Source organism: Adiantum capillus-veneris, chromosome 13, assembly GCF_014529385.1.
Source record: "Adiantum capillus-veneris isolate H3 chromosome 13, ASM1452938v2, whole genome shotgun sequence".
Lineage (NCBI taxonomy): Eukaryota > Viridiplantae > Streptophyta > Polypodiopsida > Polypodiales > Pteridaceae > Adiantum > Adiantum capillus-veneris.
The window spans coordinates 45,481,149-45,506,809 of NC_140943.1; the positions used below are offsets into that span (position 1 = coordinate 45,481,149).

The following is a 25,661-nucleotide window of genomic DNA, read 5'->3' on the forward strand; positions in this document are numbered from 1 at the left end:
CTTATCAGCCCCACACATAGTACATCACACGTATCTTTGGTCCCATAGGTCATAATTGACCTGAAAGGATTATACTAATAAAATTGATATGTCTATGTATCTCAGCAGTCTCCCAATCTCTTCTTCATCCTACCCCCTCCCATCCTATCTTTTTTTTCTTTTTTTTTGGGTTTTGGGGGGGGGGGGGGGGGGGGGGGGGACAAGAGGTATTCAATGTGCAAATTGGGTCAAATCGTTCCCACATGCATATTCACCTTCATGTTTCCTACCATTTTCCAAAATTTGGTCTCCACTCATGGTGGTATGCACCTCTCAAGGAGTAAAGATGTTACATAGTGTTGGAAGCTAGCTTCCAAAAAGGCTATTATTGTCAAACTTGGGAGCACAAGCTGATGCTGATTATTACAAGAGGTGAGTTTGATTTATTTAATCTAGTGATATTGAACACTCATCCCTCTTATGGTGATGCTACTAGCACTCATGGGTTCGTCAGTTTGTACTAGAATGGTGATGGCTACCCATTCATCGTTTTGTAGACCGATCCTGTTGATGTTGTCCCCTATTTCAAGTATCACATTGGTGGTGAGGTGCTTGGAATTGGCAGGCATGGGCACCAAGTTGGCAGAGCCCAAGTACTCTGCACTATATATGGGGGTTGATGCATTAGCTTGTGGAAGATTTAAAAAGACTTGCAAGTGCACAAAAGTATCTTGAGTCACTTCCAAGCCTTGAATGCACAAAACCTCTTCTTCATCATCCCCCTTTTTGCTTTGGGGACGTTGCACAAGGGCAGTGAAATTTGATCCAAGCTCATACTTGGGTGAATAAGGACTTCGTTGGTCAAAGGGAACCATTTCTTTTACACCTCGCATCCTTGCATATTCAACTTGGCTACCTTGTGAAACTGGCAAAGGTTCAAAGTTGAGCCATTGATTGTCTCCCTTGTGGGCCTTCTTGTATTTAATGCCAAGCTTTTCATAGTCAAGGGCATCCTTCACCTTCACCTTGATGAGATTGGCATTCTCATCGAAGAACAAAAACTCTCCATCAAGGAAGTCTTTGTCTATGGGATTAGTGCGACGACCACCTGGAATGGATTTCCACACCTCCCAAAGTCTATCCACATTGGCATGGTGGGCATAGAAGATGGGATCACGAGCCGCAGTTGTAAAAACACCCATGTCACCTCGAAGTGTTGCTCTCGGATCTCCTGTCCAATAATGTATGCCACCATGTGCATTAAGTTCTAGGCTGCCTCCCAAAGGTGCATTTGTAGCCGACACATTTGAGAAATCCGTTCCGGCACTGCACAACAATATCAAATTTTGTAAGCAATATGCCTCTAAGTTGCAAAGTAAGTGATTAATAAAACACTCATAAAATGGGAGTAACACCATGCTAAGACAACTTACACTTATGGCCATTCATGATGACTATAAGCTATTGCCCAATATGACACATTTGGTGTTATATCATGCTTTTCAGGCAAATGGTCAAACGATGCATGGTTGTCAGTTAATTTTTCAAAGAGTTATGCCTTAACCATGATCACATGAGCACTAGTTAGTTGTCTTGTATACAACTATGCAAGTCTTTTTGTGACTATGCCGGTTTTTGGCATAGTTGCACAAGTTCCAAGTTCTTAGAGACTGTTCCCATATCCAAGTGTGTGTGTGATGGGATGCCTCTCTCCCTACCTATGAGGCCGTTGTACATAGGGCGTGTGCATGTGTTTCAAAGTTCTTGTACTCTCAAAAAAAGAAAAAACATATTATTGATAAGTGACCACATCCTTAGAGTGCTCAAATTGGCTTATGCATTGTTTAATTAGTAAGCTGAAAATGAAAGTTGTGATTAGAGGGATGTACCTGTAGGAACCGCCCATAAACATGTCAGCAGTAGAGGCAGTAACCATGGATTGGTACATGACATTCAGATTTTCATCAATGACTTGAGAAGGAGAGAGAGTAGCGGCGGAACCGATGCGTAGCCGAACAGGAGATGGTGCTGAAGCGTTTGGGTCACGCTTGGAGTCATAAAGGGCGGTACCATTGACCGCAAAAAGGGGAGGCATAGAGTTGCCTCCATCTACTTGGTTGTCCCAATTCCAATAGAGAAGGGCAAAGCTAGGGTCACCAAGAAGGCTACCAAGAATGCGTTCATGAAAATAGAGATACCATCTATGCCATGGAAGGAAGAGCCAAGAGAAGTGCACTTGCAATGTGATGTTAGTGTCCCTTTGTTTGTAAGCTCCATTGCAAAAGGCACAGTGGATGTTGGCTTGCACAGCGAAGCTCCGTGGGTCATCGGATGGCAGAGCGCGCATCAGCTCATATGCGCGGTTGTATTTTGCCATGTACTTTGCGGATGCCTTGTGAGCGGCACGCCGGATCTTTTTCCGGCGGATAGGATAGTCTTTGAAGGAGAATTCCTTGATGTTGTCTTGATTTGTAGGAGGAAGGCAACAGTCGAGCACTTGCTCCTCGCCGGGGAAGCCTGGCGAGGTGCCGATGGCGGGCTGGCAAAGTGACAGGTCCGGCACGACGACAGGGGCGGCGTCAATGGAAATGTAGCTGTAGTGTGAGAGAGAGATTGATGCGAGAAGCAAGCTGAGTAGCAGCCTGGTATAAGGGAACGCTGTAGGTGGTGCCATGAGAGAGGGAGAGGGAGAGGGTGAGAGAGGCTTAATGCGCACTAGCACCCAAATAGAATAGAGCAAGCCAAGCTGCAAAGAGGAAGAGGGCGAGGGCGAGGGCGAGGGCGGGGGCGGAGCCTTCAACGATGGCGATGCCCCTTGAATCTTAATACATACTTATATCCATGTGCTGCCGGACTCGGATGCCCTTCAACAATCAATAGAAATGGAAGCAATTGATATTATGTTTACCCTTGCCGCCTTGCCGCTTCAAAATGTTTCTCAAAACTACTCTCGTGCTAGACCAAGTAGGCCATGCCAATTTTGGTTTGAGGTGCATTAAGAGGTATCAAAGGAGATACCCCATTTTGATTGAATAGCAAAATGGAGTGGAAATGTGGAACTAAATCAATGACACAGGCATGGCAGGTTGTGAGCTGTGGCCTTATGCAAACCCCTTACATGGATGACACGATACTTGATGCGATGGACAAACATGCTATGTTAGCAATGCAGCAATGCTTTCGTGAGTATGTATATCAAATGTGGTGCCCTCATGAAAGCACATAAAGTTCTTGATGAGATTTCTATTCAAAATGTCGATTCTTTGAATAGGTTGCTTACACGGTATGCCCAACATGATGTGGGAAGAAATTTTTTGGCTCTTTCAACCAAATTCAAGTGAAGGTCTTTTTACAAATGCGGTCACCTATGATTGCACCTTGAAGGCATGTGGCCTTATGACCATCACATGGGTAAGAGAATGCACGATGAGATCAAGGGCTACTGGAGGAACATGTTGTGCTTGGCAACGCTTTGGGAAATATGCATATCAAATGTGGTGCCCTTACAAACGCACATTGTTAGTGCCTGACATGTCAGTAATTATCTTTTACTTACTTTTTGGTAATGACTAAGGTTGAAGCTTGGAACCTTAAGGGCATATTCATCTAAGTGCCTAGGAGGTTATATTTACTAGAATATAGTCTGATGGTGTGGGGCAGTTGGAATTGGAGCTGATCTGTTCAGATAGCTGATTCCAGTGTTAGAATTTAGAGCTACAGGTAAGTCGTCAGTTCAGCTAGTGAAACTGAAAAAGAAACTAGAGACTAAACTGAAATAGTTATCTGAACTGAAATAGTACACTGTAATGAGATATAGACTGGACAATTGGAAAGGTGTTTGTAATTTCAGATTCAAAGTTCAAGAATAACCCGTACAAAGTATAACAGATTGAAGCTCAAATGATTACAGCAGCAGTAATGATTACAAGATGAAGTTACAGGCGAAGACATTGTAGCTCAGGAAGTACTTGGAAGGCTAAACTAAGAAGTAAGAAGCAAGAAGTCCGATTACAATGTAATGGGTCCTATTTATAGCCTTCTAGAAGTTACTGTAGTAATTGTCGTGGTAATTACTGATGTGTGACTTCGGCTTCCAAGAGACAGTTCTTGCCTGTTAGGACTGTCTTCGCTTTCTACATCCTTCCCTCCTTTCTTGAATTTTGGTATAACTCCAATTTTTTGAAAAATCCACCGCCTGATTCTGAAATGGTGTTGAGGAACCCATCTGAGTTTTCGGTTGAGGTCCAAACCCTAAACCCTAAACCCATTTGTCTGTTTGCTGAGTTGGCCAATGTTCCTCATGAGTTGTCCTATGTTCCTCATGATAGTACTCCTCTGGAGTCGCTAACTCTTTTGGTATTGCTAGCTTTATGCCATATTTCATGCTTGTTGAGTGCTTGACACCCCTATAATTGTAATTCCAAGGGTGTCCATCCAAAGAAATTCCAGTCACTTACTGGGAAAATCCGTCGTCTGATTCTGAGATGGAACTACCCAGTATCCTTCCACTGAACCCGCTTCTTCTTGCCCTTCTTCTGTACCGGTGCTTCAGAAGTTCCAGTGTCAGCATTGTTCTTCTTGATAAGTCGATAAATGGCCTCTTGCCCAAGCTGATCCCGCCTTGCTGTGGACATCTCCAATTCATAAGGTGTGAGAGGATTATATGTTTTGGTGTCGGGATCATACAGCGTGCGTCTTCCCTTTGTCAGGACGGCATCTTGCCAATTTATGACAATGCGAAGTTGTGTGGATCCATCCTTCTGGGAGAGGCTGATTTGTTTTAATCCTAGCTTCAAAGAGTATCTCATCCATTTCTCTCTACTGCGGCCCAGACCTGGTTTAGCCGTAATATCCTTTTCAGGAATCTTAGAGGACTCCACAGTAAGTTGAAGTAGCTGATTTGTGATCTTGGTGAGACCTTTGAGCTGGATTTTCCATTGTCCCATATAGAGCTTGATCCTCTACATTTCTCATTGCAGTTTCAAAACATCATTTAATTGGAGAGCATTGATTAGTGTGTGCCAGGTTTTCCATTCTACAGTGGCTTGCTCATACCAATCCTGAAGATCATCAGTGATGTTGTAGTATGTGAGCCAATCAACTGGTTCTAGATGTTGAGGATACAATGCTGGGAAAAACCTAGGCAGCTCAGTCTCTCTAGCACGCATGCAGGAGAACTGGGGAATCAGGTACAAACTCTAGAAATTTGAGAACAGCTTGGTTCTCCTATTGCATCATCTTCCCGGTGGCTCGAACTAGTTGAAACAGTCTTCGGAGAGCAGTTTCCTGTTCCCCTACTGTCATTTGAGTTTGCGGTCCCTTACTGCTGGAATTCTGATCTTCAATAATAGCTTGTACCCTCTTGTTCAGAACTCCTCTCGCAATTTGCATTTGCAGTAGGACTTCTTTCAATTGATTTCTGACCTCTTTCGTACATTTGTATGTAGGCATGTTCCCAAGCAGAAGCTCTAATTCAATGGCTAGGGAATGACAATCTATAGTAGACTGTCATTGCCAGTGTGGATTGACCAGCTTATCGTCAGATATTAGTGCCCATTCAAGTAAATTTCTCTTTAGCAGCTAAATTCTGCTAGGATGCTCAGGTAATTGGCACAACTCTTGATCATGAAAAGCAGTTGATTTCCAATGCTGGATCATTTCTTTGGCGCTGACATATAGTCTTGGGAATCGTTCCATATAAAAAAGAAGAACATCATCCTCCACATACATCTTAGTTATAGGAGCTTGTTGTTGTCTTAGCCTCTTGTTCAGTGTGATGAGATGTAATGAATGTTGCTCATCAACTTTCAAAATCTCAGTCACAGCTTTAGCTTTCCCTTTCACATCTCAACTGTGCTCTGAATGACTGGTGTAATGGGGAATCTTCAGTGTTGCTTGGTTGCTGATCATCAGCCCCTTGGTCTCCCAACTGCTGATCCTTATACTAGTCTGGCTGGTCTGTGTTGGGCTGACTACCCCCTGTGGTGGCAGCTGATCCACCAGCACCAGATCCTGAAGGCGGAGATGGAGGAGAGTCATTTCATCATCATGTTTATCTGCTAGTTCATCCTCCCTCTCTTCATCCTTCTCCTCTGCGTTCACAGACTCCTCATCGAGGTCATTCTGCTTATCAATATAGTCCAGAAGAGCTTGATTTGCCAAAGCACTTTTATATTCAAAAAGTTTATCCTGCAAATCACTTTTCATTGTTTCCATAAGCGCCCTCATATTATCCATATTGAAGACGGCGTTGCCTTTTGTATTCAAAATATCGTGCAGTGTGGTTGATCAGCAATGAGTTGAAGTCAACTCTCTACATCCTCAGCATAGTTTCAAATCTGTCAACAGCTCTCTCAGCCTCTACCTTTTCTTCATTTAATTTCCTCATCTTAAACTCAAGCTTTGAGAGCTTTCCTTCTAATGTATGAATTGTCATGGCTGACTGATTTTCAAGAAACTATGCCGCAATGATTGTGCCCCTATATCTTGTTTCAACTTCTCGACTTGTTGCTCACTCTTCCTCAGTTCAGCTTTTAACTTGGTCACTTCATCATTAGACGCTGAGGCATCCAACATCTGTCCCAAAGCATGGACAATCATATTCCAGGATGACTGGATAAGCACTGAGCAGCCATCATTGACCGTCGTTGGGTCAGAGGCAACTGGCTCATAAATCGTAACAAGAGCCATATATGGTAATGTGGTAAAGTCAAGTTTGTGCAGGACTAATCGTCTTGTGAGCAGATGAGTCTACAGATGTTGTAAGTTGTCCTTCTTGGTTAAGGAAAAAGCCAATTCACTAAAAGGGATAGGAGTTTTACTAATTGGACTAGCAGGTGTTGGACATTTTTCCTTATCAATATGAACTACCAACTGCTCAGCATTGGTCCTATCTGGCTGGTGTTTGTCTGCACTGGTGTTTGATAAACATTGCCCTGCTTGCTGTTTGGTCCCAACAGTAATCTTTACTAGAGATTGGTCTGCCTGGCCAACTGAAGTCTGGTCTACTGGAGATTTGTCAGTAGACATAGTTTTGACCTGACTTTCTAGTTGCTTCAAGAAAGCACTGCTCTTGGCCAATGTAGTTTTTGGTATCTTAGAACAACCAGCTTCCTCTTGCGTGGCCTTTCTCTTCTGACCAGTGAGAGCCAACTGAGTACCTGGGGGTTTCTTCGTCGGAAGATAAATCAACATTGTTAGTTGTTGGGATGGGTCTTTGAATCCAAACCATACGTACCTGGTCATGAGCAGCAGGAGAAGTTGCCCAGTAAAGAAACTGCCAAACATCCCAGGCTCTGAAAACAGTCTGAGACTTCAACTTGGCAGTTTGTTGAAGCACATTATGCAATAGAATCTTACATAAGTTGATTGAAGCTGTGGCATCTAATTTCTTTGCCAACAACATAGCAAACAGTTTCTCTGAGACCTATGTGGGGTTATTTTTCAGACTCACAGCTTCAGCCACAAACCGGTAGGCAGCGTGGACGTCCAGACTTGCTACTGGAACCCCTTGTGCACTGGCCTTGCATTTTTTCTTGGCTGCATCATCTTCAATCAGAGCTGCACTTATCTGTTTGGCAATTGCGACAGTCGGATTTGGCTCATTTGGCGTCTTGAAAGCATAAGCAATGTCATCTAGAGTTGCTGACACTTTCCTGCCATATACTATAGTGTTGTCATCATCAACATTAAAGGAATCAAGAACCTGTCTAATGATAGCTATGTCAAACTCAATTCTTGTGGCTTGCACAACCACATGCAAATCCCACAGTCGTAGCAACGCTTCTTCTTGCTCGGTAAACACATACCAATGTATCTTACTATGGGGAATAAGTGGTAGAGAAGATTTAGCAGCGACAATAAGTTCTTGGGCTTCCTCTATGGTTTCCTGCATCTTCTCCGACATTTTCTTCCTACCCATGCACTGTGAAGACGATGAATCAGTAGAAGAAGAAGACTTACTTGAATCTTCAAACTCATATTCAGGTGTGGCTGGTAAAGAGAGGCAGCAATCAACAGTTGCTTCCGGCGAAGAAGTTTGTGGTTGTAGTGAAGAAGCTTCAGAGCTTGACGATGGCGAATGTGTGATAGCAGGCAGACGTCGCGCAGGAGACTTATGAGAAAAAATGACTACTCGCCTTACTATTATACGCGTTCTCGCCATAAAATCTCCACTACTTACCGTTCCTAGAGTTTTGTGCACCGCTAATGATGTGCCATACATGCATTGGCTAATACACTCCATGTTCTTTCAAATGATTAACACAGACAGTCCGACTGACCCTTTTTCCCATAGAAACTAATATTGGATCTCACACTTTACTAATTCTGCGCCTGGCATGGTTTTGTCATGCTGAGACTTTCTTACCCTTTGACTTGCTCTGGTACTGGTTGTACATGAAAAAAAGGCTTAAAATAACTGATTCTGAATTTTCCTGGTCTTCATTTCCCAGAATACCAGTATCATTATTCTTGGAAGTCTCTTTGTCATCTGAATAGTATAGCTTGACTTTGGCCCCATTATACACACCTAGCAGCAGTAACCCAGATAAATCTTTCAGCCTTACTGTGCCATTGAAAAACACCCAATCGACTTCATATGGACCCGCCCAAGCTATCTTTAGGTTAGGTTTCTTAGGAACCAGTTTAGATTGATAGAGCAGAACCAAATCTCCTTTATGAAATTCCTTAACTTTGATTCTTCTATCATGCCAGTGTTTTGAATAATTTCCTGTTCGAGCATAGCCCTTTGTCTTAACTCATTCAACTGTGTTAACTCCTCCAGTCTCTGTTTAAGATTGTGATTAAAATCCAATCCATACTCTACTGCCATCCTAAGATTGGGAATTACAAATTCCATAGGCACGATAGCCTCAGTGCCATACACCATTCTAAATGGTGTTAATCCAGTGGTGACCTTATAAGTTGTCCTATATGCCCAGAGAGCAGTATGAAGCTTCAGATCCCACTGGTGTGGCTCCTTCTGCACAATCTTAGTGAGAATGGTCTTGATAGTTTTGTTACTGCTCTCTGCTTGCCCATTGCATCTGGGATAATATGGTGTTGATTTTCGATGCTTTACAAAGAGCATTTCCATTAGAATGTCCATAGTGTGTTCCGTCATCAAACACAATCTCCACAGGACATCCATAACAACATATAATATTTTCAAATAAGAATACAACAGTGGACTTTGCGATGTTGTCAGGAAGAGCCTTAGCTTCCACCCATTTGGTGACATAACAAGTGGCCATCAATATATACATACCCTTTCTTGGAGTAATTTTCTTGAATGGACCCATATTGAAATCCAAACCCCATTTCATAAACACTCCCAGTGGCTCGACTGGAGTTAGAGGAATCATATCAACTGATGTGGGTCTACCCATCCTCTGGCATATATCACATGTTTTACAAAAGCTTCTAACATCAGCTATTAAAGTTTGCTACCACAATCCAGCCTGCAAAATTTTCTTGTAAGTGATATCAATGGAGAAATGTCCTCCAGAATCCCCATCATGTGCCTCTGAAATAACTTGCATTCTGCCTTCCATAGGTACACATCTTGGAAGAACTCCATCGACTCTCAGTCTGTAAAGTGATCTGCCAATGATGGTGAACTTCAAACTCTTTATAATCAGAGCCTTCTTCTGATTTTGAGTCTAGTTGTCTGAGAATCCTCCCTTGGAAAGAAACTGGTAAACATCATACAACTCTGGATCAGTTGTTTCTTCAGCTATTATCTGAAATAGTTCTGCATCCACTGGCTCATCTCTCAAAGATGCCTCAGAGTAGCCATCTGTACTTTTGGACAAGAAATCAGCACCACAATGGGTTTTATCGGGCTTATAATAAATGCAAAACTCAAATTCCATCAAAAACATCATCCATCTTATCAATCTGCCTTGAATAATGACTTTGTTAATCAAAGATAATAATGCTTGATGATCCACATAAAAATTAAATAGCTTGCCCAGCAAATAGTGTTGAAATTTAGTAGCGCTAAAAACCATTCTTAAGGCTTCTCTTTCAGTAGTGGTATATCCTTGTTCAGCCTGACTGAATCTCCGACTGGCAAAATACACTGGATAATCAGTCCTTCCTTCCGACTGAGCTAATATTGTTGATCCAGTCCTGAAGCATCTACGTGTACATGAAAAATGACATCCCAATTTGGTTGTCGAAGTACTGGCTTACTAATAATGGCATTCTTCAAACTCTAAAAGCTCTCCTCACATTCAGCAGTCCAACTAAACTTGTTGTTCTTCTTTATGAGCTCATACAAAGGTAATGCCTGGGAAGCAAACTCATGAACAAATCTTCTATAGAAATTGATATATCCCAAGAAAGAGCTTAGTTTCTATGCATTCCGGGGTGCCTTGTCCTGTGGACACACTGAATCTTGTCATTGGCCATTTCTATACCATTTCTGGACACTACATGTCCCAATAATTGTACTTTCTAGACCAAGAAAACAGATTTGAATGGATTTAAACAGATCCGCTTTTCCTGACAACACTGGAAAACCATTTCCAGAAAAAATAAATGCTTATCCTCCTCTGAATATACAGTGAAGTCATCCTGTCAGGCCAAGGGTCACCCTGGAGGTCAAGGATCGGGCCAAGGGGCGGCTAGTAATGGAAATGGGATGCTAGGGGCAAGGCCTATAAAGGGAGGTTGGGCGGAGGATCCAGTTCAGGCAGTCCCAAGGTTTTACACTAGTATCAGAGCTCAGGGGCGAAGGGCATGGAGGAGTAGTCATGGAGGAAAGAGAGGACTAGTGCTTGCTCTTGCATGTTTTTGCATGGTCTCTCTCTCTCTCTCTCTCTCTCTCTCTCTCTCTCTCTCTCTGTGTGTGTGTGTGTGTGTGTGTGTGTGTGTGTGTGTGTGTGTGTGTGTGTGTGTGTGTGTGTGTGTGTGTGTGTGTGTGTGTGTGTGTGTGTCTCATGCAAGGCATGGAGATTCTATGGAGATGAAGAGGACGAAGTCGAGGTTATGAACAAGTTGACAGGGTTGGCCGTGGGTGCAATTGCTTGCAAGGACAAAGACGAGGTCGCAGTCAAGGAAGCATGGCATGGGCAAGCACCCTTGGTCGAGGAAGGGGTGACCTGCGTTTTTTTTTTGCAAATGTCGATTTCTCTCTCTCTCTTTCGGTTCGCGTTGCCCTATGGAGCAAAGTCTAAAACTATGGTGGGCCACGCTGAGCAACAAGTTGCTCTCTCTCTCTCTCTCTCTCTCTCTCTCTCTCTCTCTCTCTCTCTCTCTCTCTCTCTCTCTCTCTCTCTCTCTCTCTCTCTCTCTCTCTCTCTCTCTCTCTCTCTCTCTCTCTCTCTCTCTCTCTCTCTCTCTATCTCTCGTTTCTTGCCATCGGTGTTGTCTTTGCTGCACTACCATAGAACCTTCAAGGTCCCCTTTCAAATTCAAGCGTCCAATTTGGGCACTTTGTCCACCTAAAGTTCCATGCAAGGGTGCATGCCCACCCTGCCGGATATGCAAATGCACATAAAGATGCACATAAACCCTCAAGTTCTTGCCGAGCTGAGAAAGTTGATGGCAATACACAAAGCCGGAATGGGTTTCAGGCCGTTCCAATCACGACAAAATTTTTATACTATTTGAAAATTATGGACTGGCTATGACAGATCTTAGACACTCAAGCATGCTTTGAGAATCAACAGGGCGAATTGCCATGGTTGTGATCCCTCTTGGATTTACAAGAAACTTAGTATGGATGGGCAACATGCAAGATGTTGCATTGCGGCTACGAAGATATGTTTTTGCAGACTTGTACGCATCATTTTCTATTGTTCAACAACGCATGTGGAAAATCGAATGCATGCAAGGCATGAGCCAGTGGTCATGTGGAGGCTTCAGTAAAGGAATCCACTTTATGACAATATCCACGACAAAGTGATATGTATCTCACTCTTGATCAGATCTTCAGGTATGAATTCTCATTTTTTGGGTTTCTTAATCCATTTATGAACTATTTTTACAGATTTCTATGGAGGGATCTTCAAAGCCTGAATTTTGCTACCAAGGAAGCTTTGCCTAACGATAAAGGCAAGTTTCGGCACGGCTTGTGGCACATAAGGCGGGGATGTTGGGCATGAAGTCACAAGCAAGTTCTGTGAAAAACTGAGTGCAATCGGTTTTTTAAGGAGAAATTGGCAACAGGTGAACACCACCATTATTGCACACCTCAGGTAGGCTTTGCTTGGTGATTTTAAGCTTCCAAGTTAGTGGTGAATCGGGCAAGGTCCTCAGCAACAAGAAGTAGAGCATCTATTGCCACCAAGTAATGGTATCTCAAAAATAATTTCTCGATTTTTTTCTTGATTGCACCTCATTCAATTATTACGATGGCAAGACCCGTCAGTAAGCGTATATGTTTGCTATGAGCATTAAGTAGCAGTCTCATCTTATCAATACACTTCAAAGCTTTGCTATACGACATACTACATAGCAGTTTTCGAAGTTCAAAATATGCTATCAACATATGAACATTCCACAACTCTCAAGTTATTCGCCTATATGGCTATGAGCCGGATTCGCGTGAACTCTCAGAAACCTAGCTACAACTGGGCGACAAGCTTAGTCAAGTTTCAAGTTATGTTTGTTCTTGACTATGTTTTACTTTTCATTTTGAAAAAGAACTCTCTGTTGTGCAAAGCAAAGTGCTTGGGCACACTACATAAGAAGCTACTGTACAAAGCAAAGGAAGCACGGCTTCTCTTCTGTACCATGTTCTTATCGATTGATTTGAGATCCATGATCTTTGGCACTATGTGGATATAAGCTCATAGTAAGAAACGACACACTGTGATGTATCCATGCCAATGTAATCGTGCAAGGCACGTATACAGTGACTCACATGGTTGATATTGTTACTGCATTTCATTTTATTTTTGTTTGTATGCATGGCATACTAGTACGATGGCCATACCACAATCATTATTTCATATGCTTCCACTCTAGCACTAGCTACTCTGCTAAAGACGAGCTCAGTTATTGTTGTTTTCAAAAATTTTGTGTTTATGTTATCCACAGGCAAAGTACCGTGTTTAAAGTTACCTTGATATAGTCACAATCACATACAAGGTCAGTGGCTTAAGAGATGATTTGTGGGTATTATCTCTACGAGGGCGTGGTACCAGGTTACGATACAGACAGGGTCTGCACGAGATCTTATGCAAGGGGCATACAACCCACTCTAATAAGGGATTTTCCTCGGCCCAACATTCTCTCTCTTTCCAACTTCTATGTGGGGAAGGTGAAACTAGGCACGATTTTATTACACGCTTTCTATGATAATACAGTAACAGAAAGGGCTATGAGTCAACAAGAAGGGCTAAGATCCATCGCTTACCACCTCTTTGGGCATGGCTAAGAGCCATCTGCTTGTAAATAGACAAGCAAGTCTTGCCATTAATGCTTTTTTGGACATTATTTTTGCACTACACACTTTAAGTGTGCAAGTCAAGTTGAGTTTTTGAACGTCTTAAACTCGTCCTGGCTTATCGAGCTACCAAGGTGTAAGGATGAAGCTATCATTTTAGACCGTACGACTGCTCACAAAAACTCCATATTATGGATTTTTGGATGTGACAAAGATCTAGTTGTGTATACGATTCCAATTTCAATGGAACTCCTATTAGCACTAAGAGTCCTTATATGAGTACAGTTTGGGGTAAGACCCAACACGTGATTACTAAATCACTTAGTAAGGGTTGATGGACCATTCTTGGAACCTTCACACTTGCAGTTTCACGGAAAGAAGTCCACAAACTTCCAGAGATTAGTCGAAATCTTTCAACTTCAAAAGTGATAAAATGCCAGGGCCAAATTCAACGGGGGTCACGGACAAGGGCCAGCTGCTCATTGAGCAGTTTTCATGCAACATTTAACCACGGGGTTTAAAAATGTTTCTTTTACCAAGGGGTCTAGATTGCAAAGGCAACTCCCAAGGTTACATGTGCAATCATGTGCAATACTACTTGCATGTTCCTAATTTTCAGTTAGTGTTCCTAGGCCTTTGCAAGCGGGAAATATGGACAGATACTGATAGCCGTTTTTCTGCTCTCTGTAATTTCCATAGCGAGTTACCTCACCCTATCAAATCACTCAAACACTGTGGTTACCCTCACCCTTTCACTGTATGTAGGTGTGTGTGAGTTAGGGGACTTTTCCCATATCTTCTTAAAAACCCTCAATTAGCTAGTCACTCGGCTAGTTGAGCCAAAAAAATAAAAAATTATAAGTATATTATGGCCCATTTGTGTGTAAATATTTCATTGTATATAAGGCCTAAACAAAAGGATTTTTCATAATTATTTTGGTATTTATTTAAATATTTCTACCTATGGTGTGTTATTTATGCTATGTACATTGACTCACCATTACCATATTTTTTCTTACCATTTTGCATACTCTTTATTCCATATAAAAATAATTTCATGCAAGCTTCTCTTATTTTTGGTGTAACTCCATCCCAACAAAAATCCAAAAAACCTAGTTCTATTTATGTGTATATTTTTTCACTATTGTGATTTTTTCCTTCCTTATCTATTCTCTATTACTCTCATAAATTAGACCACCAAAAATATTCATCTTTTTATGGTAGACTTATAATGAGAGAGTCATAAGCAAGAGCACTATGCTATATCTTGAGAAGCCAAGCTCAACCTCTCTAGAAGGAGTTCTTGAGTGGAAGCTCATTGTATTATGCATGTGCATGTGTTGTAATAGGGATGATTAGCAAGGAAACTCTATGCCATTGTAAGAGAGAGAGTGATCATTCAATTGAGAGTAGGAAATCTATCATTTCTCCTACTAGTGTAAGCCCAACATTTGTTGAATCAAGGAGGGTGGATTTGGACTAAGGTTGGATACTTTGTCTCTCTTCCAACGTGAAGTAATGGACAACAATGATGTGTAAGTGTCTTCGTGTTTTTTTTTAAAGTTCTTGATAGCTTGTCTCTGGGTGTTGTCATCAATTTAGCCATAAATCCCACATACTGTAAGAGGGCGACAGGGTGGAGAGGACTCCCCTGGCCTTAAGACAATGATTGGGGTGGCTTTTCTTGTGATGTGTTGTGGTGTAATTTACTCAAGCTATGTTGAAAAAATACTAATCTCACTTTGATTGGTCATGAAAGATTTGTAAGAAGGTATTAATGCAACAAGCACCCCCTCCCTCTTCTCTCTCTTTCTTACATATATAATTGTGTTTGCTTGATCATTGCCGATACATTTCAAAGCAGCCCGAGCACTCTCTCTCTCTCTCTCTCTCTCTCTCTCTCTCTCTTTACGCGTCCTAGTTCGCATCCAAAACTAGGTGGTGCCCCAAATTTGTGTAGGTTTAGGTTGCGGGTTTGTGTGTGTGTTTGTTGTTTTTTCCAACCCCAACCCAATTGAGCAGCACGGGAGCCTAGAAGGGTGCTTAGAGGCCACTCTTCTTGTTGCCTGCCCCGGACCGCCTCAAATTGGTGCCCCCACTGAGGAATGGCTTGTGTATTTTTGTGTAGGATCAACCTTTAGCATCGTCAAGTAGTTTGCATGAATCACGAAAATTTGTATGATCCTTTTATTCCTATTGCAAGGCAAAAGGTACACATAATTGTTAGTACTAAGTTGCAATTTCAGCGAGTAATTCGTAGAATTTTGGGCCCTCTTAGGTTGGCTGAGATAAACGCTTCAGTAAATCCTTTTATTTTACCTCTCATTAGATACGACCTTAGTTTGGATTTCTATAATTTTTGTTTTGTTTTAAGCATTAGGTCATGCATAGACAATGGATAATGGCCCAGGAATAGAGGTTTTTCCCTTCCATTTCACTCTACACATTAGAATAAACATTGCAATAAGTAGAAAAATCCATTTTCAACAATGTATGGTGTTCATGTTTGGTGCCCAAAGAGTAGGAGAAATTCTCGCGTCACCAAACCCTATCATCCTGCCTCTTATTGATTATCATAGGACATTTGATGTGAATATTTTTATTTTGTTGTAGAATAGATTGCAATTTAGAAAACATTATTGTGTAAATCTTTTTAAGAACGAAAAACAAAAATGTGTTGTCACTTTGAAACTAATTCAATGGAGAGCCAACGCCAAATGTCCGGATACCCTCTTTTCTTTGGAGAGCCTGGAGAGGATGCAAAATTATTTTTAGCAAATTTCAAGATGTCTTGTTGTATCTAGAGGATAGTAACTGATCAAGAACGTGAGAGATGTTTGAGGTGGTCCTTAGGAAAGATGCTAGCACTTGGTTTGACTCTTTGCCTGAGGAAGTTAAGGGGAATTACACAGAAGTTTTGAATCATTTCAAGAGATAATTCTTTGAACACTCAAAAACTATTGCAAGACATTGTTTCTCATAAGCATAAATACTTAGATGACTATTACTTGTACAAGCAAGAGTTTCTACGTCTTTGGGTTGTATGGGTGAGAAATGTTGTTAACCCTGGTGATGGTGCAGAATGCCTAAAGAAGGAGAGATTCATAGCCGGACTCTTTCCTAACCTTAAGGTAAAAATTGAGGCGGGTGCACCTGCTACCTTTGATGCAGCTGAAACTATTGATGCAGCTGAAACTAGGGCTGCTGAGAAATATAGGAAACTCAAGTGTTTAAGGGGGGAGGTTCCAATAGAGGGTCTTAGACCCAAAGGTAAGTCACAAGCATCAACATCTAGGGAGCTTCCTCAGGTAACGGTTGAAGTGATTGAGAAGTTAAATGAATCTTTAAGCAGCCTATCAATTCACCTTGCACAAGATGTAGGTCCAAAAGGACAAGCAAGGAAGTCTGAAGAGCGAGATCCATGACCTAGGAGAGAGTCTTACAATGTTGGAATTGCGGAGAGTCTGGACATGGGATGTATAATTGTCCTTGGCCCCGTGGGGAGCCAGGGAGACCTAACTTGAATTACCCAGTGATGAATGCAGGTGAAGGAACTAGTCAGCAACCACGGCTTCTACAAAGGCCAAATGGAGCAAGACCACCTCCACAAGGAGTGGAAGGAGTTCCACCTTTGCCAGACCCAAATGTGCATGTGGTAGAGGTGACAAACTCAAATGAGGTTGACATGGAAGCAAATGGCATTAAGCGTGGGCGTGGAAAAGGGAAGGAGAAAGAAGGAGTCACGTCACAAAGTGATCATGGACGAGAAAAGAAGTCAAAGGAGACCAAGGAAACCAAGAGGACTCAACGTCGTATCAACCTCCAAGACTTCCCTCTTGGATATGGTATGGCTCCACACAACTTGTTGGAAGACATGAGAGGTAAGGGTCCTGATATCTCATGGCCTCAGTTTCTTGCATTATGTCCACAAGTTAGGAGGGATTTAACAAAGGTAGTTATCACGAGGAGAAAGGTAAAAGAGAGTGTGACTGTTGTAAAAATTTCACAAGCTGAAATGAAAGGATATTACACCTGTGCTAGATCGTTACATAAAGGGAAGATTGGTTAGGAAAGGTCTAGTGGATGGGGGTGCACAAATTTGCATCATGACAGAGGGGCTCATGCAAAGACTAGGCAAGCACATCCATGAGACACCTGAAGTCAAAGTGAAAAGGGAAAACAACAGCAAGGCTAGGTGCGTAGGCATTTGTAAAAATGTTTTTGTGGAGGCCTTTGGCATTACGAAGGCAGTGGATTTCTATGTCATGTCTACCAAAGGAAATGGTTACCCATTTATCCTAGGAAGACCATGGCTAATGAAAATGCGAGCTTTGCAGGATTGGGAGAGTGGAAAGCTAATTTGCAAGAATGACAATCATAAGAAGGTTGATGAAGTAGCAACGCCAAGAGGATCTCCATGAAGAATCATCTCAAAGTGAGATGGAGGAAGGCTGGACCGATAGCACTTCAGAAGGAGAAAGTAGCGGCAGCATTACTGAAGAGGAGTCTTTCATTGAAGTCATGGGGGTAAGGTTTAAGCCAAACAACCAAGAGACCTCTTGCCCAGGTTTAGAAGAGTTAGGTTCCCAAGAGAACCAAAAAGTGGAAGATGAAAGAATGCTAGAAGGTATGTTATCTACAACACTTACAAAGGATGAAAGAGAGGAGCTCAAAGGTGTGTTAAGAAAATTTCCTAGGATTTTTTCTAAAGACTACACCGATGTGCGTGGAGTAGATGTTGTTCAACACAAAATTGAGTTGAAGCCAGAGGCCACACCTAAGGCTCAGAAGCTACGAAGGCTAGGAGTCATCAAGGAACACGCTTTACTCAAGGAGGTAAGAAAGCTTCTAGCAGCAGGTTTCATTTATCCAGTGGAGAATTTAGAGTGGGTCTCTCCCGTTGTTGTCACTCCTAAGAAAAATGGCAAGTGGAGGGTGTGTGTGGATTACCGTCCACTCAATGAGGCAACAAAAAGAGATCACTTTCCCCTCCCATTTCAAGATGAGATACTAAATGAGGTAGCTGGTCATGAGAAGTACACTGTGTGTGATGGCTACTTGGGTTACTTTCAAATAGGTATCGCATTGGAAGATCAGTTGAAAACAACCTTCATCACTCCTTGGGGTTGTTATGCTTTTAGAGTCATGCCATTTGGACTGACAAATGCTCTTGCAACTTTCCAACGCTTCATGAACATGGTGTTTCAAGCATCCTTTGGAAAGTCCATTAGGGTTTTTATTGATGATTTTTGCATTTATAGCTCAAAATCATTGCATCTACAAAGGGTAGAAGAAGGTTTAAAGAAGCTCTACGACATGGGAGGTCAACTCAACCCCGACAAGTGTCACATAGGTGAGGATGAAGTGATCTTGCTTGGTCACAAGGTTTCCTATAAAGGCATTGAGGTTGATCCTTCAAAGGCAAAGGCTCTTATTGAGCTCCCATCACCCAAGAATCTCAAAGAGGTCATCTCATTCATTCAAACGGTGAAGTATATGTCACGCTTTATTCACTTAGCTTTGGAGTTGCTTCATCCTTTGCAAAATCTGACACAACAAGTAAAATTTTCATGGTCTTATGAGCTTGAAGAGTACTTTTGTAACATTACAGTCATTTTTTCAGAGCTACCAACACTCATGCCTCCTTGTTGGGAGTACACATTCTTTGTTAGCTCTAGTGTTGGGAAGGAAACAATTGGTGCAGTTGTATTACAACAAGATCCCCACAGTACCAGGATGCGACCCATCTACTTTTCTAGTAGAGTCATGAATGCTTTGGAGAGAGGCCACACGGAGGTAGAACTCATGATGCTTTCTCTCATGTTTGCGGTGAGAAATTTTAGATCCTACTTGCTACCAAAACCTTTTGTAATTCTCACTGCAGAAAATCTGTTTCCTTGGGTGCCATCTCAAATGAATCTTAGCACTAGGATCTCAAAGTGGATTATGGAATTACAAGAGTTTCAATACTCTTTCAAGGTAGAAGATAGTGTGCGTGCACAATTGGCAGGGATCCTTACTTATAGGGTACATGAGAAGGAGATTAAGGTGCCTCAAGTAAAGACCCTACCATTGCCACCACCTAAAAGTATTCCTAATGATTTTACCTTGTTCTTTGATGGAGCTTTTCAACGAGTCACAGGAAAAGCAGGGGGAGGGCTAGTATTGCTCAACCCAAGTGGAGAGGTGGTCATGAAAGAGAAGGTCAATCTACCAAGCTCAACTAGCAACACTGAAGTAGAATACGACACACTACTTCATGGTTTAAAGATATGCATTGGCCAAGGTATACAACGTCTCATGGTAAAAGGGGATGCACTTCTCATTGTGAAGCAAATTTTAGGCATTTGTGCATGCAAGAATGAAAGCCTAAGGACAAAAGTTCATGCCATTCGTAGATTGTTTAATCAATTTGAAGAAGTGCAACTATATCATATTCCTAGGAAATAGAATGAAGATGCCGATTTACTTGCACAGCAAGTAGTTATATGTGTTGAGAAAGAAGTGCAGGTCATCATGGTGGCAGCAACTGTGAAGCAAGCAAGATACTAGGGATTGGAGTCATTGACTCCCATTATTATCTACATTTTGGAGGGTGAGTTTACACAAGACTTCACGAAGGCTCAGAAGAGGAGACTCATGAAGAAGGCGAGAGCGTATCTCTTCCTAGAAGGATCCCTCTATCAAAGAGGGAAGGATCAAGTGTGCAGAAGAGTACCAACTATCAAGGAGATTCCATCCATTCTAAAAGGTTTCCATGAAGAGACATGTGGTGGTCATTTTGCCCAAGAGTTAACTGTGAAGAAGATTTTTCTTGCGGGGTATGTTTGGCCAAGTCTGCATGTGGATGTCCAACATTGGTGTAAAAGTTGTCACGATTGTCAGGTAAATGGGAATAGAAGATTGGTTTATGGTCCAAGGCAAATCGTGCTTGCAAATGGACCCTTTGAAAAGTGGGGCATTGATGCTATGGGTCCTCTTCCTAGGACAAAAAATGGTAAACTCTACATTCTAGTTGCTGTAGACTATATGACTAGGTGGGTGAAAGCACAAAGTGTGGCAAAGGTAAATGAGAGGATAGTGAGCAAATTTGTCTACACTCACATTTTTTGTAGATTTGGCACACCTTTGGAGATTGTTTCAGATAATGGTCCAGGGTTTAGAAAGGGCTTGCTCACAGAAGTCTGTGAAGAACTTCGCATTCTACATCATCATAGTACACCCTACTATCCCCAATCAAATGGTTTGGTAGAAAAAGCTAATGGTGTCATTGCAGGCATCATTAGAAAGATGGTGAAAAACAAGACAAAGTTGTGGGATGACTTCTTGGATGGTGCCTTGTGGGCGTATCGAACCACATATAGGGAAGCCACGGAGTTTACACCAATTCACCTGGTCTATGGTCAAGAGGCTTTACAACCAATTGAGCTCAACATTCCAACAATGCGACTTCATGGCAAAGCAGCACAAGATGATCAAGAAGCATGGATGGATCGACTTCTTACCTTAGCTGAGCTTGAGTGGAAAAGAGAAGCAGCATACGAGTGCTACAAGAGGAAAGCCACACAGACAAAGGAAAAGCTTGACAAGAAACTGAAGGACAAAGGCATCAATGAAGGAGATCTTGTGCTAAGGTATGACAATCGACTCGATAATCGTTTTGATGAAACTAGATGGCAGGGGCCATACATAGTCAAGAAGGCTTTCAATTCAAGTTACTATCAACTTATGGACTTGAATGGGAAAGAGCACTCCAGAAAGGTAAACGGGTATCGCTTGCAGCCTTATTTGAGTCTCCCTCTACCAAAGGATCTACCAAAGATCTGTCAAAAGGCAACTCTCTCATGTAAGTATTGTTCCGTGAAGCATGAGTGTAACTCAAACCAAATTCCAAGGGGCCAAACAATGAAGAGCTTGTCAAGGACTCTGAAGCACTCTCTTGGGAAAAGATGCTTTATGATGGTACATGAATATACCATCATCCTGGGGGAGGGCTAATGATAGCCGTTTTTCGGCTCTCTTTAATTTCCATAGCGAGTTACCTCACCCTATCAAATCACTCAAACACTGTGGTTACCCTCACCCTTTAACTGTATATAGGTGTGTGTGAGTTAGGGGACTTTTCCCATATCTTCTTAAAAACCATCAATTAACTAGTCACTCGACTAGTTGAGCCAAAAAAATAAAAATTAAAAAATTAAAAAATTATAAGTATATTATGGCCCATTTGTGTGTAAATATTTCATTGTATATAAGGCCTAAACAAAAGGATTTTTCATAATTATTTTGGTATTTATTTAAATATTTCTACCTATGGTGTGTTATTTATGCTATGTACATTGACTCACCATTACCATATTTTTTCTTACCATTTTGCATACTCTTTATTCCATATAAAAATAATTTCATGCAAGCTTCTCTTTTTTTTGGTGTAACTCCATCCCAACAAAAATCCAAAAAAACTAGTTCTATTTATGTGTATATTTTTTCACTATTGTGATTTTTTCCTTCCTACATCTATTCTCTATTACTCTCATAAATTAGACCACCAAAAATATTCATCTTTTTATGGTAGACTTATAATGAGAGAGTCATAAGCAAGAGCAGTATGCTATAGCTTGAGAAGCCAAGCTCAACCTCTCTAGAAGGAGTTCTTGAGTGGAAGCTCATTGTCTTATGCATGTGCATGTGTTGTAATAGGGGTGATTAGCAAGGAAACTCTATGCGATTGTAAGAGAGAGAGAGTGATCATTCAATTGAGAGTAAGAATTCTATCATTTCTCCTACTAGTGTAAGCCCAACATTTGATGAATCAAGGAGGGTGGATTTGGACTAAGCTTGGATACTTTGTCTCTCTTCCAACGTGAAGTAATGGACAACAATGATATGTAAGTGTCTTCGTGTTTTTTTTAAAGTTCTTGATAGCTTGTCTCTGGGTGTTGTCATCAATTTAGCCATAAATCCCACATACTGTAAGAGGGCGACAGGGTGGAGAGGACTCCCCTGGCCTTAAGACAATGATTGGGGTGGTTTTTCTTGTGATGTTGCGGTGTAATTTACTCAAGCTATGTTGAACAAATACAAATCTCACTTTGATTGGTCATGACAGATTTGTAAGAAGGTATTAATGCAGCAAGCACCCCCTCCCTCTTCTCTCTCTTTCTTACATATATAATTGTGTTTGCTTGATCATTGCCGATACATTTCAAAGAAGCCCGAGCACTATCTCTCTCTCTCTTTACGCGTCCTAGTTCGCATCCAAAACTAGGTGGTGCCCCAAATTTGTGTAGGTTTAGGTTGCGGGTTTGTGTGTGTGTTTGTTGTTTTTTCCAACCCCAACCCAATTGAGCAGCACGGGAGCCTAGAACGGTGCTTAGAGGCCACTCTTCTTGTTGCCCGCCCCGGACCGCCCTAATACCTACAAATAAGTGAACACTATGTTCACTCTCTAGGTACGCATCTGATTTGGTTTTATCTTTGGTGGTTTTCTTTTTCTGTGTAGGATGCATAAACTATGTTGTCATCGATTTTTGCTTTTCAGAGAGATGACAAGGTCATGTAAGAGACAAAACTTTGGGGCCGTAGTGTCCAAAATAAGTTTTTGCATTATGCAGTTATATACCCATTTGTAGGGTTTATTTGGCACATGCTGTCACATGGGATGCAACATGGTCTAGGAACTCAAGGAGTTTGGTTTAGCCAGTGTGGAGCAAAGCTAATGAGGGTCGCTCTCACTCGCGTCGTAGAGTGTTTGCAGTTACCTCCACGCACAAGTACATTTTGTACTTGAAGGATGTTTTTTTTAATAGACATTCTTACATGAGACATATTCCACATGTGGAGAATATGAGTCTCTCGGACTGGCATTGGCGCCCCCTATTTCAAGTATGTGTCACGACAAAGTCCCTACCTGTTGGTCAAATCTGTTTTCTAGACCATTTTCAACACGACGTATCAGGAGCAATTTTGGTGGCCAAAAATTATCGGATACTTAGAATGACTTGTTCAGGTACAAGTACTGCTAAACAACATTACAGATGGTTGTTTATCCATATAGCAAGACTCTGAGTTGTTCATGAAAAAATTTCATTGTTTGTCCCTAGAAGTGATTAATGTTTCACCTTCTATTATGGTTCAAACGTTTCAACAAGACTTGCAAATGATTGCAGAGGACAATATTTAGTTTCTTTTTTCAAAACTATTTACCTTCCTTTATAATGTGTGCTATGAGCATCACAAACATAACCATGGATATATAAGTTCGGATATGTTTTTTGCTAAATGCATGTACACTAAGTGTTATGGGCCCTAGTGCTTAGCAAAGGCTGATTTGGAGCGGCATGCATATTCATCAGTTTCTTATGAAGCATTTTGCACTCTATGTGTAGTATCTCTATGAGATTACTTTGGATCTACCAATCACCAATAGAGGTCATGGCTCGGTTTGATTGGTTGTGGATCTTCCAAGATAACCAAGGTTATACGATATGGTGAATCCCGTTTACCAGTCATCTGGGAAGACTATCTGTAAGTGGTTGGAGGAAGGTCCCTCACTTTCAGTGTTGTTATTCATCCCACATTGAATGGGAAACTTACACGTATTCTTTGCTTGATTCTCTCCCTATTCTAGCATTTTCTTAGGTTATGTTTTCAACTTTGAACACCTATATGGTGGGGTTGGATACCGTTTCAATAGTTTCATAAGTCAAGGACTTAGTAAGTGTACTGACAAAGTATGCTGGCATGTAACCTACATTAGGGGTGAACATGTAGTTTTGTGTGTTCCAAAATGTTCAGAAGTCTAACATGAGGACACTCCTTATCCTATTCCTTAGTAGCTATGAGTTTTTCAAGATACTCACGTGAGTTGGAAATCTGGCTCACAACTTCATGGAAAGTTGCGCCAAAGTTCTCTTGCATTTTTTCAGTATCTTCAAAAAGTCTGAACACTTGTTATGTCTTTAGACACCTTTTAGTTGTGGTTACATTAGGGCCAAAAAAGACTCAAAAAGGGCTGTGTAAGGAATTGGTTAAATTACTAATTAGGAGAGCCGTTTGTGGTCAAAACGGCTCCAAATTTGTCCGTTTTGGTCATTTAAAGCATATCTACGCAATCTAAAGCGTATCTAGGTACATATCTCTAAATATTCAAAAAGATATCGTTTTCTTCACATTCCTTTGTGGCTCACCTCGAAATTTGTTTTCATTTACTTCACTTGGCGAAAAATAGTTGTTTCCACTTTTGAATCTCTCTTTTTTCTCTCACCTTTCGCGAGCTTTATCTCTTCTTCTCTGATGCACCTTGTTCTGCTGCTACGTTATTTCCATTATACTTTCTGCTCCTTCATTACTTACAATGACTAATACATCTTCCATTAGTGATAACCGCAAGTTTCACTTGAACATTAAGCTAAGCCAGGAATATGCTACTACGCGGAGTGTCTATCAAAGACTAGTTACAACTGCAAATGAAGCACAACAACTTGGCAACGAGGGAAAGAAACACATTGATATATGGACAGATGGGAGCTTGTATCCACCGGATCCTAGCACTAGAAGGTATCCATCTTTTCACACACCTCATGATTTGATGAGATTTGTTGGTGATGGGGTTGATGGCTTACTAGGATATAGTTCTAGGTTATCTCATTTACACATTGATCATACACATTACATTCAATATCTCAAAATTGTTTTGTCTTATAATGCAACAAGAATTTTAGAACTTGAAAACCAAATAGCATCTCTAAAACAAGAAAATCACCAACTTCGGACTTTAAAAGAAACTCCAATAGGATTAAGAGCACGAGTAAAACGAATGAGAGATGTAGTAAACTTAACAGAAGGTTCTGGACAAAGAAAAAAAAAAGATTAAAGATTTCTAGAGAACATGTGACTAGTCTTTTAGGATTTGATATGTCCAATGGTCAAGAAAGGGTGAGATTTTTGAATCAGGTAATGAACAAAATTGATATTCTTAAACTTTTGAAACTTCCTGAAAATCAAACTCAGAAAAAATTGGTATTTCAAAGTTTACTGAAAGATATGGGTTTACTGGTCCAACCTTCTCAAATGCAAGAAGTTTGTGACACAGTGGGGGTAAGTAGAAGGGGTTACAGGGCCATCTCTAAAACCTGGTTTCAGGTTTTAAAGTATTACAAGATTAAAGCTTTTGGGTTGCCTAGGCCTCATAATGTTGGGAAAGTTAGGACTCTATTAAACGAAGAAATACCCGAACATTTCAGAGAGTTCTATCATATAGAAGGAACGATGCCATATGAAA

General features: G+C 41.3%; 1 protein-coding gene across 1 annotated transcript; it reads right to left on the reverse strand.

Annotated features, from left to right (window-relative positions):
• Positions 1-431: 431 nt before the first annotated feature.
• On the reverse strand, positions 432-2,653 carry LOC147443904 (polyphenol oxidase I, chloroplastic-like). Its single transcript, XM_086527751.1, has 2 exons — positions 1,869-2,653; positions 432-1,305 (listed from the first exon to the last, which is right to left on the reverse strand). Exons 1-2 carry the CDS (start codon positions 2,651-2,653, stop codon positions 432-434), a joined length of 1,659 nt encoding a protein of 552 aa, XP_086383877.1.
• Positions 2,654-25,661: the final 23,008 nt, after the last annotated feature.